At 41.4% G+C, this 16,103-nt stretch overlaps 1 protein-coding gene across 1 annotated transcript; it reads left to right on the top strand.

Annotated features, from left to right (window-relative positions):
* Window positions 1–8,476: 8,476 nt before the first annotated feature.
* On the top strand, window positions 8,477–15,379 carry PDCD5 (programmed cell death 5). The gene is made up of 6 exons (XM_022585863.2): window positions 8,477–8,651; window positions 9,584–9,621; window positions 12,282–12,343; window positions 13,798–13,889; window positions 14,806–14,877; window positions 15,187–15,379. Exons 1-6 carry the CDS (start codon window positions 8,586–8,588, stop codon window positions 15,232–15,234), a joined length of 378 nt encoding a protein of 125 aa, XP_022441571.1. The 5' UTR covers window positions 8,477–8,585; the 3' UTR covers window positions 15,235–15,379.
* The last annotated feature ends 724 nt before the right edge of the window (window positions 15,380–16,103 follow it).

Here is a 16,103-nt window from a genome sequence, read left to right as displayed (position 1 = left end):
AACACAGCCAAAAATAAATACATTAATTAATTAATTTTAAAATAAATAAATAAATAAAATAAAAGTCCTATTAATTGAGACAAAGCTTATTTAAACAAAATAGAAAATGCATATCTACTATGAACTCTTACAAGGTAAATATGAGTGCAAAACTGTTATAAAAACAAGGAGAAATCTATAGAAGCGCAATAGTATGGTAAGAACTTTAAATAATTCTTTAGTCTTTGATAGATCTGGTATATAAAAAAATTAACAGGTATATAGAAGATATAAATAGCTTCATGTTGTGTATGTGTCAAACTTGTCTACAACCAACAAAGGGTACACCTTTCCCAATCCCATAAAGCATTTTAAAAAATCAGTCACAAATAACGCAATGAAAAAATCTCAGGAATTTTATACAACCCTACATTCTCTGATTCCAGTGCAATTTTTTTTTAATTCAAGTTGTAAAAGGTTTTAGAATTCAAACACTTGAAATTTTACAATCTTCTGGTGGTTTATTGTACTGTTCAACAGACATTTCCAGCTTTCCATTTTCTAGGCACAGGGTAGGACTGTACTTCTTCACCCCCTTTGATGTTAAGAATAGTCAAATGATTTTCTTTGGCCAATGAAATATGAAGAGAAATGATGGCTATCATTTCTGGGTGGAAACTTAAAGGGACAGTGCATGATTCACTAGGTTATCTCTGCCATGGCAACTGGTAACAGCAAGATGGCAGCTTCTCTGTTAGCCTGGGTCTCAGAGTGGGGAGACCTGGAGCAGAGCCCCCAGCCAACCTCGGTGAGCAAGAAATAAACTTTTGCCTTTTTAAGCCATTAATATTTTGAGAGTTTTGTTATACAGCATAGCCTAGCCCATCCTGACTGATACAAGCTTCCTAAATAACTTCTCAGCTAAAAAGATCAAAACTGCAAGTTGGAGACAAGAAAATAAGTGCTATTTTCAAAATGATGGGCTGGCCACTCAGTTTTTCTCTTCTTCCCCCTAAGACCCTACAAAAATGATAGTAAAGGACTAAAATGGGAATAAATCCACAATGACAAAGAGAACAGGAAGTTGTCCATCAGTGGAAGAAAGTTTAAAAAAAAATTGTGAGACTGTGTCAAGCTGATACAGAAGTAATGACAGATGACACACCACAGAGGAGGTTGCCGATCTTCCCTACAGAATTCCAGAGATGCATAAGACAGAGTATGCAAGTGAGACCGGGCCAAAAACACTGGGATTACTCCAAAGGCTCTGTCTTAAACAGTCCAGTCCTTAGCTCCTCCCCTCGTTCAGAATGCAGGGCCTCCAGAAAGATCAACTCTCCAAGTGAAACACCTGAGAGTTCTTCCATTAAATAACAAAGAAGAAAAGGGAGGGGGAGGAAGAGGAAGAGAAAGAAGGAAGAAGGAAGGAGAGAAGGAAGGGAGGGAGAGAGGGAGGAAGAAGGAGGGAAGGGAGGGAAAGAAAGAGAGACAGAAATTTGTATTCATTTGCTAAGGGCTGCCTTAAAAAAGTACCACAAACAGGAAAAAAACAACCTCAAAGGAAAGAGAACTAATTCAGGAAATAGAAGAGAATTAAAAATTTCTTCTAATTATAATCATAACTATATTCAGGAAGTTATTGCATTCAAAATCAAAAACAAGATGCTAAGTAAACAGCACAATCAGAGAACAAGAAAGGGCTCTTACAGAATGAAAATATGATGCTGAAATGAATTGAAGGCCCAGAAGATAAAACAGAAGAAATCTTCCAGAAAGCAGAGCAAAAAGACCATGAGATGGGAGACATGAAAGAAATGAGACTCAGAAGACCCTTCCAGGAGGTCCAGTTTTACAGGCATTCCAGATAAAGAAAGATAGAAATCAGAGGGGAAACATTATCAAATGAGCAATACAACAAAATCTCCAAAAGGTTAAAGTTACAAGTTTTCAGATTGAAAGTACCTACGGAGCAAACAGCACAAGGTCTTTTAAAAGACCCACATGTCTGCAAAATTTTAGAACACTGGGAAAAAAAGAAAATACTCTAAAAGCTTCCACAAGGAAAAAAATACCACTTATGAAGGAACAAAATTCAGATTTTTTATCACTAACACCAAATGTTAGAAAACAGATGGGATATACCTGCAAAGAGATTGACTACTAAACACAACTGAATCATGGATTGACAAGAAAACAAACAGTTGTGGAGAAGTTTATTTGAACAATTAGATAGAGACAAAAGAGGATTGTATATCAGTTAGATGATATTATTTTATCTACATTAATTTATTGAGTGCAATAACTGTAGTGTAGTTATGCATAAGAATGTCTTTGTTCTTAGGATATATATACTTAGGGGTGAAGTGACATGATATCTGAAAGTTACATTCAAATGGTTCAGAAAAACTGTGTATGTGCATTTGTGTGTGTGTGTGTGCGTGTGTATGCATGCACACCACATGTGTGTAGACAGAAAGATATACCAAATGTGGCAAAATCTTAATGATTAGTGGGTCTATGTGAAGGACATGTAGGTGTTCTTTTCACTATTCCTTCCATTTTTTTATAGATTTGATATTTTTCAAAATGAAAAGTAAGGAATTTAAGAAATACAACTGATACATAACAAAGCTGTAAGGGAAAATAGCAAATAATTTTTAAATTTTTAATTTAAAATAATTCAGAGGGAAAATTCTTTTTTCTAGAAGTTTATAATTAACCAAAGAATTAAAGTATAAGATTAAATATTCAGACATGCAAGAACATAGAAATTTTACCTACTAGCTCTTTTTCTTAGAAAACTACTTGAAGATGTGCTTCAAAAAGATGAGGGGTTAAAAAAAAAAAAAAAAAAGATGAGGGGTTAAACCAGGAAAGAAAACAGGGATACAACCTAAAATAGCAACAAAGGGAAATCCAGAACGACAGGAATGCAACAGGCCTAGAGAGGAACCTGTCCAGATTAAAGAGAGAGGAGGAAGACAGGTATCTGATAAGAAAAGTAGAGTCTGTCAGAATACATGATATGATGGAGAGTTTAGAAAAGTTCAGTTTTCTTTGATAAAGAAAAACAAGGCACCCCAATTTCATTGCAGCATTATACACAAGAGCCAGGTCATGGAAACAACCTGAGTGTCCATCAATGGATGAATGGATAAAGAAAATTAGGCATATGTATACAACAGAATATCATGCAGCCATAAAAAAGAAGGAAATCCTGCCATTTGCGACAACATGGATGGACCTAGAGGGTATTATGCTCCGCGAAATAAGTCAGACAGGGAAAGACAAATACCATATGATTTCACTTATATGTGGAATCCAAAACAAAACAAGTGAACTGAAAAGCAGTTATAGATAAAACCGAAACAGAGTCACAGATACAGAGAACAAACAAGTGGTTGCCAGAGGAGAGCTGGGGTGGAGAGAGGAGTGAAATGGGTTGAGGGAGATCAAGAGGTACAAACTTCCAGTTACAAAATAAATGAGTCACAGGACAAAATGTACTGCATAGGGCATATCGCCCATAAAAATGTAATATCTTTGTATGGTGGCAGACGGTAACTAGACTTATCGTGGTGATCATTTTGTAATGTATAGAAATGTTGAATCACTATGTTGTGAACCAGGCACTAACATAGTGCTGTGGGTCAATTATACTTCAAACAAACAAACTCGTAGAAAAAGAGATCAGATTTGTGGTTACCAGAGGCAGGGGGAAGGGGGTTTGAGGGGAGCAGGAATTGGATGAAGGTGGTCAGAAGTTAGACTGCCAGTTATAAGGTAAAGAAGTCCTAGGGATGTAATGGACAACATGATTCATATAATTATATTATACTTTGCTTTATGCTACGTATGTAAATCGTTAAGAGAGTAAATCCTGAGTTCTCATCACAAGGAAAAAATCTTTTTTCTTTTCTTCCTTTTTCTTTTTTTCTTTTTTTTTTTTTTGTATCTATAGGAGATGATGGATGTTCACTAAACTTACTGTGGTAATCATTTCACGATGTATCTAAGTCAAATCATTATGCTGTTCACCTTAAACTTATACAGGGCTGTAGGTCAATTATATCTCAATGAAAAGGAAGGAAAGAAAGACTGAATTATGATTACAGATTGGAACATGAATAAGATGTAGCACAGATAATAAGAAGCACAGATAATAGAAGCTGAGAATGTAGAAAAAAGGATGCAAACTTACTGGAAGGTTAGAGATGCTGGCATCTTCATCTTTTAAAGCTGGGAGTCAAGAGACACTGTCTATACCTGATGGAATAAGAAAGAGAAGGTGTAAGTGTGTTGCTTAAACAATATACAACTTTGGAACTGAAAATAGTAATATGTGTATTAGGAAACTAAGGACGAAAAGTAGGAGTTGTGGAGTGTGTCAAATCCCTATCCATCAGGGGATTAGAAAATGTCTAAACTGTATAAATGAAGACATCATAGCATAGGTATGTTATTTAAATACTTAGCTTCTTGGGGCTTCCCTGGTGGCACAGCGGTTTAGAATCCACCTGCCAACGCAGGGGACACGAGTTCAAGCCCTGGTCTGGGAAGATCCCACATGGCACGGAGCAAATAAGCCACCCGTGTGCCACAACTACTGAGCCCACATGCCACAACTACTGAAGCCTGCGCGCCTAGAGCCCATGCTCCTCAACAAGAGAAGCCACCACAATGAGAAGCCTGCGCACCGCAACGACGAGTAGCCCCCGCTCGACGCAACTAGAGAAAGCCTGCGCGCAGCAACAAAGACCCAACGCAGCCAAAAATAAATAAACAAAAATTTTAAAAATAAATAAATAGCCTCTTAATTCATTTCCTGATGCTGCATTTGCCTTCTCCCCACACACGCAGTTTACAGTCCAGCCTCAATGGCTCTCTTGTAGTTCCTTAAACATTTCAGGCAGGCTCCTACTTCAGGGTCCTTCCGTTCCTTCTGCCTGGAATTCTCTTCCATATGATGTCTCTGTGACTCTCTGTCTCTCCTCCTTCAGGTCTTTTTTCAAAAGTCACCATCTCAGTGAACACTTCCCTGATCCACCGCTCTCTATCCCCACTACCTGACTTTTTTTCCTCTGTAGAACCTGACTTATCACAACTAATATACATATTCTGTCCTTTATTTCTATATTTATACTATATCTCCACTCCACCAGTACTATGTAGGGGGAAATGCAGTGATGCTTCCCTGTTTTTATTCACTCTCTATACACTGGTACCTAACACAGTTGCTTAGGCACATAGAAGGCAGGCACTCAATAGATAGTTAATAAAAGACTAAATGAAGGAATAACTACAGAGCAAGCTGGAGGTCAAGTTTTACCTTTGGGGAACTAAGGCTGTGTTGGGTAGGAGTGGGCCAGGAATAGCTGCTTTTCCTCATGTACAACTGACTTTTTTTAACCATATTATTTTGACCAGGGTTTAAAGAAATTATTATTACCTTTACAAAATAGGAAAATGTTTTAAGACATTGTGAAAGAGAAAAAAATAAGACAATTGAAAACACTATACACACACACACTTGTACTCACAAGTAAATTCATTCCTTAAATATTTTCATTATTAAACAAGAAAGAATAAAAACAAACAAATATTCATCTGAAGGAATCAGAAAGAAATTAACAGTGGAAATATGAAAAGGAGGTAGAAATAAATAGATAAAGAAGAAAGTAATCAGTACTGATAAATTTCAGTCCTTGGGGAAAAAAGAAAAAGAGCAACATATTAAAATAGCTGGAAAGCATAATCAAGAAACACAAAGAAACAATAGCCCAAATAAACAATCAAGTCAACAATCCCTAAAAGGGATATGACCACAGATACAGATGTGATAGCCAGATGTTTCTAAAATGTGAAACCCTGAATGAAAGGAATGGTTCTCTAGCAATTAAAATTATCTTGAGAAGAAACAGAAAACAGGCTGATGAAGAAACCCAAACGGTCTGACAGAGAGTCCTTTCACATCTGCCCTAAAATAGTCACACAACTACATAAAGAATTTATCTTTGTTTTGTGACTTATTTTTTAAACCTTTAAATATTTAATCTATTGGGAATGTAGTTTTTATTTAAGGAATGAGGTGAGAAGCCCCGTCTCTGCTTATCTGGTTTCCTTCCCTCTTCATGGGTGTGTGCCACTCAGGCATCATCAGCCCAGGTAGGGCTGCATCTTCCCCTGTGAGTGGAAGTCACATGACCCGTCACATGGCCCATTGTACAGCCTGTCCACAAAGGGTCTCAAAACGTGACACCCGGAAATAGAAGTCGACTCCAGACTGCCATTTTTATCATCTCTCCCCGCAAAATCTTGCCTGTTTAAATTCAAAACACATGGATTCTCTATACCCAAGAATTGAAAGAGATATTTATACATCAATATTCATAGCAGCATTATTCAGGAGAGCCAAAAAGAGAAAACAAGCCGGGGCTGCCCTGGTGGCGCAGTGGTTAACAAACTGCCTGCCAATGCAGGGGACATGGGTTCGAGCCCTGGCCTGGGAAGATCCCACATGCTGTGGAGCAACTAAGCCCGTGTGCCACAACTACTGAGCCTGCGCTCTAGATCCCGCGAGCCACAACTACTGAGCCTGTGTGCCTATTGAAGCCCGCGCACCTAGAGCCTGTGCTCTGTGACAAGAGAAGCCACCGCAATGCGAAGCCCGCACACTGCAGTGAAGAGTAGTCCCTGCACCCCACAACTAGAGAAAGCCCGCGCGCAGCAATAAAGACCCAAAGCAGCCAAAAATAAATTAAAAAATAAAAATAAATTAATTTTTTTTAAAGAAGAGGAAACAACCCAAGTGATGAATGGATAAACAAAATGTGGTTATATATATTATATATTATATATATATATATGAGAGAAAAATGTTATTAAATAGGAAAGAAATTCTGACACACGCAACAGTATGTGAGACAGGCTGGGACCTGGGACCCTTTGCTGCAGTGCTTGCACCTGGACAAACCTCTCCTCAAGCAGCAAAATACAAAGAAGCTATAGGGACTAAAAATAACTGTGCACATGTGCATTTGGGGCAAATTCTGGACAAGGTACAAAGAGACCAAAAAGCCCAACTGCCACTTCTGAAGAGCTGGGTGCAAAAACAGGGTGTCGGGAGCATAAGCAGGGTGCTGTGCATGCCTCCTGCAGTCACCACCACCAAAGGGGTGGGCAAAACACCTAAGCCTCCCCTCTGGCCCCACCCCTGGACACACCCCTACCCTCACCCCATATTAGGAACAAGCTCATCAGCCCCAGGGAGTGAACAAGGGAAACTGTTACTTGTTCTCTCTCCCTCCTGCTGCACAGGGGCCCCAATAAAGCCTTGCCTGAATTTCTTGTCTCGCCTCTGATCAATTTCTATTGATTGGGGAAGGCCAAGAACCCTGGTCGGTGTCACACGGATGAATCTTGAAGACATTATGCTAAGTGAAGTAGGCTAGTCACAAAAGGACAAATGTTGTATGATTCCACTTGTATAGGTACCTATAACAGGCAAATTCAGAGACACAAAGTAGAATGGTTCAAGGGCTGGGGGGAAGGGGGAATAGGGCACAGTTTTAGTTTTACAAGATGAAAAGTGTCCTACAGATTGCACAAGGTGAACGCATTTAAAACTACTTAACTGTGAACTTAAAATGGTTAAAGTGGTAAATTTTATATTTTGTCACAACTGAAAAGTCAGCACATGCATGACACAGCGTTAGGGAGCTGACATTCCGGCCAACACACACCAATGTCCCCACTCCAAAGGCGCGCTTTTACCGCCAGGGAATTCACCCCAGGACAGCGCGCGCGCGCGTGTGTGTGTGTGTGTGTGTGTGTGTGCGCGCACGCCCGCGCGCCTCAGGACAGCGTGTGTGTGTGTGTGTGTGTGTGTGTGTGTGTGTGTGTGGAGTGTCCCGGAGTTCACACCACATCCCACAGCCCCCAAGCCAACCTCTGAGGAAAGGCCCATCTGATTCCGACTCTCAGCCTCCAAATTTGTTTTAACTTGGCTTCGTAACGGCAGGATGACCAGAGAGTCTCTATTTGCTCCAGCCCCACCCCCAACCCACTTTAAGGGTACAATGTAATATTTCTGAGCAAATTTTAAAATTGTGCAACTATCACCACCACCCAGTTTTAGAACATTTCCATCACTCCGCTTAGCGTTTCTAAGCGCCCGGATCCTCATCTGTAAATGAAGACAACAGGAGACCAGCACATTACAGGCCACCAACAAATTTTACCTATTATTATACTTGTTGAGGATGGCCTGTTTCCAGGTTACTGTCTTTTCCCACACGCAGCCAGATCTTTGCCCGGCTGGCGGCCGCGCGCGCAGAGCACAGATTTGCAGCGGGGAGGTGGAACCGAAGTCCGGAAGGCTCCGCGCAGCGGTTCTTCCCCGCAAGCCGCGGCCAGCGATCGCGGAATCGGGCCTCTCCCCGCACCCTGGCTGGGGCGCGCGGCGCGGCTCCGGGCTGGATTGGTGATGCCTGGGAGCTGCGGGCGCCTGCGCAGTGGGGAGGGTGGCGCGCGCGCTGAGGGGCTGCTAGCGGTCTCTCGAGTGGGTGAGAGCGTGGCAGCGGCTGCTCGCTCCGGACGGCCGCGCCATGGCGGAGGAGGAGCTCGAGGCGCTGAGGAAGCACAGGTTGGCCGAGCTGCAGGCCAAGCACGGGGTGAGCGCGCCCACCCCACCGCCAGGCCCGTCCCCTGAGGGGCGCCGCCTTCACCCGAGGTGGAAGGCGCGACCCCGGGCGGAGGCTCCAGGCGCCGACGCCCCAGCTCTCCTCGCGGCCGAGGACCCCGCCTCCGCCGCCGGTGGCCTCCTGGTCGCTTCTGAGCAGGCTCGGCCCCTTTCCCCGCTGCGCGGGGTCTCGGGCGGCCAGCGGTCCATGTGCTGCCCTGGGCGGGTCGGGCGCGGGCCTCTCCCGGGCAGGGGCTGGTTCTCGTCCGGGCAGGCATTGGTTCCAAACAGAATTCTCAGCCCCTCGGGTCTCTCGGTGCCTTTAGCTCGTGGATCTAGCTTGCTTCGACTAGTATTCCTGCCGAATGTTTTCTGGAATTTAACTGTTCCGACCCAAGGGTCTGCTGTGTGCCAGGTGCTGAGGGTACAGCGGGGAACATCGCCTGATGGAGTTGACAGTCCCGGGGACGGCCAGGCACTAAACTAATCCCGTAGCTAAAACGCCCAAGTAAGGGCTCTACTGCAAAGAGGAGGGGAGTAATGTGTTAGGGGTGGAGTGGGATGGTCTGGAAGGAAGGGCTGTTTGAATCTTCAGCGTCCCCAGTACCGAAGCACATTTTCTTTTACAGAAATTATTTTACAGAAATTATTCTTACCACGTAAAAGACGGTTTCGTAGAGCAAGGACTCTTCACCCTAATGGTTGTTTGTATTCTAAAACATTCTCTTAGATTGTGATGTTAGAAGCTTATCAAAACGTTGTAGTAAGTGGAAACTATTCAGTTTGACTTTTGCGAGGCCCGGCTTTGAATTATTTCGTAAGCCGTCTCTACCACTGCAGGAGCCTGTTAGGTATCAGAAAGAAAATAGGAGTTCCTGTTTTTTTCCTCTGTGAAATTACTAAAAGATAAAATTGTTTTTTCAGGACCCTGGCGATGTAGCACAACAGGAAGCGAAGCAAAGGTACGGGCTGGAACTCTGAACTGTTTTTTGTTTTTAATGTAGTGGCTCTTTTTTTTTTTAAATTAAGGAGTACTTGACATACAACGTAAGTTTCAGGTGTACAGCATAATTATTCCAGATTTGTACATATTGTGAAATGATCCCCACAGTAGGCCTAGTTAACATGCATTACCACACGTACTTGCAAACTTCTTTTCTCGTGATGAGAACGTTTAAGATCTACTCTGTTGGCAACTTTCAGACATGCAATATAGTATTATTAACTGTAGTCACCATGCTGGACATTCATCCCCATGACTTATGTATAACTGGAAGTTTATACTTTTCTGATAATCTGCACTCATTTGGCCCACCTCCCAACACCGATCTCTTGGTCTGTTCTCTGTGTCTGTGGGAACTCTGAACTTTTTGAAGGATGGTTTCACCCAATTTTTTTTTTTTTTTTTTTTTAGTCACCTTAATAGGTGTGTGACTCTTAAAGATCTTCCTGGCATAGTGATTTTTCCAGAAATCATCATCACTGTTGTTATGTTCGTTAAATAAACATGTATGGAATCCCACATTACTTATTACTTTGTATTGCAATTACTGGTAGATGTTTCTCTGCTAAACTGTGATTACCTTAAAACCAACATAATCATAAGAGTACCTCACGGGTATGTGGTGAGGATCGCAGGGGTACAGCGCTTCACATTTAGTACGTGCTCAGTAGTATTAACTGTCGTTCTATTCTCAATGTTATTTTATCCCAGAATATCACAGAGCACCTCACACCTGGCAGGTTTATTGAATGAATGCCTAGTTACCCCATCATGCTACCTTTTTTTAATAACTGATTAAAAAAACCCCACATAAGATAAAATTTACCATCTTAACTCTTTTTAAGAGTATAATTCAGTCATATGAACTATATTCTCGTTGTTGTGCCACAAATCTCTAGAACTTTTTCATCTTGCAAATCTGAAACTATGCCTGTTAAACTCCCCATGCCCTGCCCCTGCCCCATACCTCCCAGGGCTACCTTTTAACTCATTCGTTCATCCAGCAAATACTGAGCACCTGCTCTCGGTCAGGCACTGTTGTGTCTGCAGAGATAGGCAAGGTGGAGAAGGTTCCTGCCCTTGCGTAGCTTACATTAGAGGGAGAAGACAGCTGGTAAGCACCTGGGATAGTGCTAAGAAGAAAATAAAACTACTGCGTGAATTTCACTGATTATAAGATGTGCATTTTTTTTTTCACATTCTAACATATCTGACATTCGAATGTCTCATAATTGATTGCTCTTGTCCTGGATTCTTCCAAAGAGGATTTACTTTTGCTTCTGCCATCACGTGGGTCATTTCTAACCTGAGACCTCTTAAGATTCACTGCTTGAGGGCTTCCCTGGTGGCGCAGTGGTTGAGAGTCCGCCTGCCGATGCGGGGGACACGGGTTCGTGCCCCGGTCCGGGAAGATCCCACATGCCGTGGAGCGGCTGGGCCCGTGGGCCATGGCCGCTGAGCCTGCGCGTCTGAAGCCTGTGCTCCGCAACGGGAGAGGCCGCAACAGTGAGAGGCCCGCGTACCGCAAAAAAAGAAAAAAAAAAAATTCACTGCTTGAGGTTCCCCCTTTCTCCACACTGGTGCTGTGAATTCAAACAGCAAACCTGCAAGACTACAGCTTGAAGTTCAAATTCTCAGAGACACTTTTTTCTTCCTCCACTCAGGGCCAAGGTCATTGCACGCACACTTCCTTGCTGTTCCTTTCTGCATAGCGGGTTTATTTCTTGTTTACCATGTATTGAGGATGTTGCTCTGGGATGATACCCCAGCTTTGAGTGAGGGTCTCCTATTAGACACCTCATCTAGGGTGTTTTTCATTCTTGGAGATACAGAAAACTATGGTGTGTTTTCTACTCTGGCCTCTTAGATTTAGTGAAATGTACTAATAGTTCGTGGCAGGGTTGCAGTACTCAGGAGTGATAAGGAAATGGCCTATGGAAGTGGGCTTCAGTCTGTGTTCCGTGAACCCCAGAGCTCCTCAGATGGGGGCAATGAGTAGGCACAGCCAGCCCGAGCTCCCCTTCGAATTCAGCCGAAGAATCTCTGCTTTTGTCTGTGTTACGTATTAAGTTCCTTGAAGAGCTTCATTTGAAAAACAATTTCTGCTTAAAAAAAGTTTGAAACCACTACCCTGTGAACTTGAAATAGCTCCTGCATGGATAGGTAGGAAGATGTAAGGATAGAAGCAGAGTTATAATTTAACTCCCCTCCCAACCCAAAATCTAGAACTGAGAGTCTGCAAATATGGGATCTGGTCCTACCTCGGCCACGGTTACCTCTGTCTCCTTAACATTTCCTCCGTGGACCTCAGCTTCTTTATCTCTAAGAAAATTACAGGGATTAATCACTTGGTCCTTGTAATTGCCTGAAATCTCACTATAAATTTCTAGCACCTCTCACGAGGTACTTAATAAATGTTTATAACCGTGGTTGAACTGAAACTCCACTCTGATTAGGAAAATGTGAAGTTTTACCTTTCAACCGCAAAATATAAAGATATACACTCACAAAATACAATGCTGGCCTTTGAGTGTAAGAGTGGATTCGTTACATTTTTCTATGTTCAATAGGAATGCTGACAGCTTAGTTCTAATTTTGCTTGACCTGTTTTTGTTGTAGGGAAGCAGAAATGAGGAACAGTATCTTAGCCCAAGTTCTGGATCAGTCAGCCCGGGCCCGATGTAAGCATCTTCAGTTTTCTTTATTTCCATAAAATTGGCTTGAGTTATTTGAATGGGGAGATACATATGAAAGTGTTGCTATCTCTAGATTAAATATTAGTTTAACCTTAAAGCGTGAGATACAGATTATTTGTAAGAAATGTTAAGTTTATAAACCTAAAGAAATGTACTTAAATCATCATTAGAAGTACCAGCTCCATTCTCTCCTACCAATGAGATGATCTCCAAGTGCATACAGTCGGCCCTCTGTATCCGTGGAGTCAGAATCCACAGATACAGAGGGCTGATAGTACTACACCGTTTCATATAAGGGCTTGAGCATCCTCGGATTTTGGCATCCTCAGGGGGTCCTTGCAGGTACAAAGGGATGACTGTATTAGGTAAAATTTATAGGAAACAACTCTTAAATCGAGTCAGTCACAGAATGTTGCTGGTAGTTGACACGGGTGATTGGGGGCTCTGGTTTATTCTACAGGCAGACCCTGGGGGATATTGCAGCTTTGGTTCCTGAGCACCACAGTATAGCGAGTCACACAAATTTTTTAGTTTCCCAATGCATATAAAAGTTAAGTTTATACTATACTGTAGTCTATTAAGTGTGCAATAGCCTTATGTCTAAAAAAACAGTGTACATACCTTAATTTAAAAATACCTTATTGCAAAAAAAAACACCTTATTGCTAAAACACGTTCATCATCATCTGAGCCTTCGGCAAGTCACGATCATTTTGCAATAACATCAGAAATCACTGGTCACAGATCGCCACAACATATATAAGAATAATAATAGTTCAAAAATGCTGTGAGAATTACCAGAATGTGACACAAAGGCGTGAAGTGAGCAAATGCTATTGGAAAAATGATGCCAATAGACGTGCTCCAAGCTGGGTTGCCACAAACCTTCATTTGTGAAAAACACAGTATCTGTGAAGCTCAATAAAATGAGATATGCCTGTATTCTCCATTTTAGTGTATGTTTTTTCATAATAAAATTTTTCAGAAAAACCATGTAGAAAAACATATTAAATGACCCATCAGAATGAACCAGTATCTTCTGTATTGTAACTTGAAGTCCAGCTTAGAAGAGGCAGGCTTAGATGAATCACTATGATTATATATGTGTAGTAATATATAAATTGCTTTTCAGGGGGCAGTAGTGCATTTTTTTTTTTTTTTAAGCGTGGAGCTTAGAATCTGAGGACCCAAGTTTAATCTTGGCTCTGCCATGACCTCTGTGTGGTCTTGACTGAGATCGACACAGCTGAACTCAAGTTTTCCTCGTTTTTAAGAGGAGTAACAGTAGCATCTGCCTTATCCACCTTGCTAGTCTCAAGACGTGAATAAGTCCGAAGGGCTTTGGAAATGTCAGTGCTTAGTTTCAAGGTATAAGTGCATTTAGTTCTGACTTCTTCGTGTATGTGTGTATGTAGATTTTTTTTTTTTTTTCCTTTTTAGTAAGTAACTTAGCACTTGTAAAGCCTGAGAAAACTAAAGCAGTAGAGAATTACCTTATACAGATGGCACGGTATGGACAACTAAGTGGGAAGGTAAGCTTGGACTGCCTTGAGGCAGTTTTAAACTGTTGTTACCTACTTTATGAAAACATTTTCAGAAGGTCAGTTTTATCTCTTTCTGGTTGCAGAATTCTTGTTGAAGCAATTTTTAAAGGAGAGAATAGTTGTATCTACCATCCTTCCTAAAAGATAACTCATTGTCTTTTCTAAAATCCTCTGCTTCCTTCCTTTTCTGACATTGCTATGGAACCAGTGACTATTAGGGGCAGCTAGCCTAAATTGCTTCTACACTGGAAACAAGGTTTGTCAGTAATACTAATTAAAACAGGTACAGTTACGCTTGTTTTGCAAATGAAGAGGTGCTAAAACTCCTGGTTATTATGTGCGTTGCTGTAATGCCATGATGGGTATATTCTGCATCCCTGACCTTGCTTCAAGACCCAGATGAGCCCCACCTGCACTGGGAAGCCCTCTCTGCTGCCACCACAGCCTACAGGGGTCAGCCCGCCCTGAACCCCTTACACTGAGAATGTGTGTGGAAGAGACAACGACTGCTTCACCTTTTTTGAGTGACTCGTCTCCTGCTTTTAAGCTTCTCAAGGTTTCAGGGGCAGAGATGGTGTATCTCTGTCCCTGACACTTAACACAGTGGTGTAGGTGGTTGTCATTGTCTGCCAGTGGTGATGAAGGTGTTCTTAAGTACCTGTTAATTTTGTATTTTTCGAGGAAGCTAACTGATGGATACTTTTCCTCCCTCAAATGAAGACTAGCAGAGCAGATTTTATGTGGAACTTAAACCAAGAGTTATAGCTAGTGGCTTCAGCCCGCTGTCCCACTCTCCTTCCCTCTTGACCTCTACCCCGCACCCCGGAAGGACTAAAACCATTCAGTCTGCTGAGGTCAATTCTTTGTTTTAAAAAACTACTGTTTTTCTCTATGGTTATCCTAGGTATCAGAACAAGGTTTAATAGAAATCCTCGAAAAAGTAAGCCAACAAACAGAAAAGAAAACAACAGTTAAAGTAAGTTTCCCCAAATGCACACGGCAAAAGAAAGATTGATATTTTAAATAAGCATTGCATCTGCATGTACTGTATCAAACATGTTTCAGCCTATAGACATTTTCATTTTATAACACAGGGAAGTTTGGGGAGAAAGGCTGCATATATTGAGGGCCTAATTTTCAAGGCTCTTCTATTGTTTTGAAACACTAAGTTGTTTTAAAGACAGACAGAAATGTCTCCCTGTAGTAGGTAGAAATTTGTGTTCTCAGAAAGTCTGAGTTATGCTTTGTGCAACATGTTATGATACTCATTTAATTTTCCCCCCAGTTCAGCAGAAGAAAAGTAATGGACTCTGATGAAGATGACGATTATTGAATTTAAGACGTCTAGAGACTGGAACTTAATGGAGCAATTCTAGGACAGATAACACTTGGCTGAAGTTCAGATCTCGATGGGATGTTTACTTTGTTTACTGTCTATATGCCTTTTAAAAATAAACTTGTTATGCAAAATAAAACAATTTGGACAGACTTGTTTTAAAACCATAGCAGAATGAACAGAAGACCTGCATTTTCAATTTTTTCCTTTCCTATCAAAAGCTTTTGAACATGTGTAGCAGCATGAATATATCCTTTGTAATTGTGACATTAGTGTTAGGTGGGAAAGTGGCCTTAGCAGAAATAGAAGCTGCTCGATCATCTTCAGTAAAAAGGAGATAGCAGAGTGTCCAGTAACATCATGGGATTTAAGACGCATGGATTAAGCTGAGTCAACTTTAATATTTCCAAGACATAGGTTCTGAAAGCAGGTAAGCTATTTTTCTTCCTGAAGATAGTACTTACATTTAATGTGGGAAAATTCCTAGCTTCGGTTTCAGTTATAATATGCTTTTCAAAGGCATTGAGACTAAATTATCTAACAAATATGACCCCTATCCAAACAACCTCTGTAACTAGAGGATACATCCATTGGAAAAAAATTACCAAAATAACTGAGACATGCTGGTAGTATACTTCAGCACTAGTAAACATGTTTGTAAGAGAAATGATTTTAAATGATTCCAATCCAGCTGAGACAGTTTAGTGGTTAAACGTTTTGGTAGAAATGTTCTGGGTCTTCACTGATAAGGTTGCAGGTAACTTAAATGTTATCTCTTGGGACTTCCCTGGTGGCGCAGTGGTTAAGACTCCGTGCTCCTAATGCAGGGGGCCCGGGTTCAATCCCTGGTCAGGAAACTAGGTCCC

The sequence above is a fragment of the Delphinapterus leucas genome, chromosome 20 (assembly GCF_059928025.1).
Source record: "Delphinapterus leucas isolate spDelLeu-1000000601 "Yukka" chromosome 20, BTC_Dleu_Yukka2, whole genome shotgun sequence".
Lineage (NCBI taxonomy): Eukaryota > Metazoa > Chordata > Mammalia > Artiodactyla > Monodontidae > Delphinapterus > Delphinapterus leucas.
The sequence above is the reverse complement of the archived record's forward strand: the minus strand, read 5'-3'. Positions and strand labels throughout refer to the sequence as shown.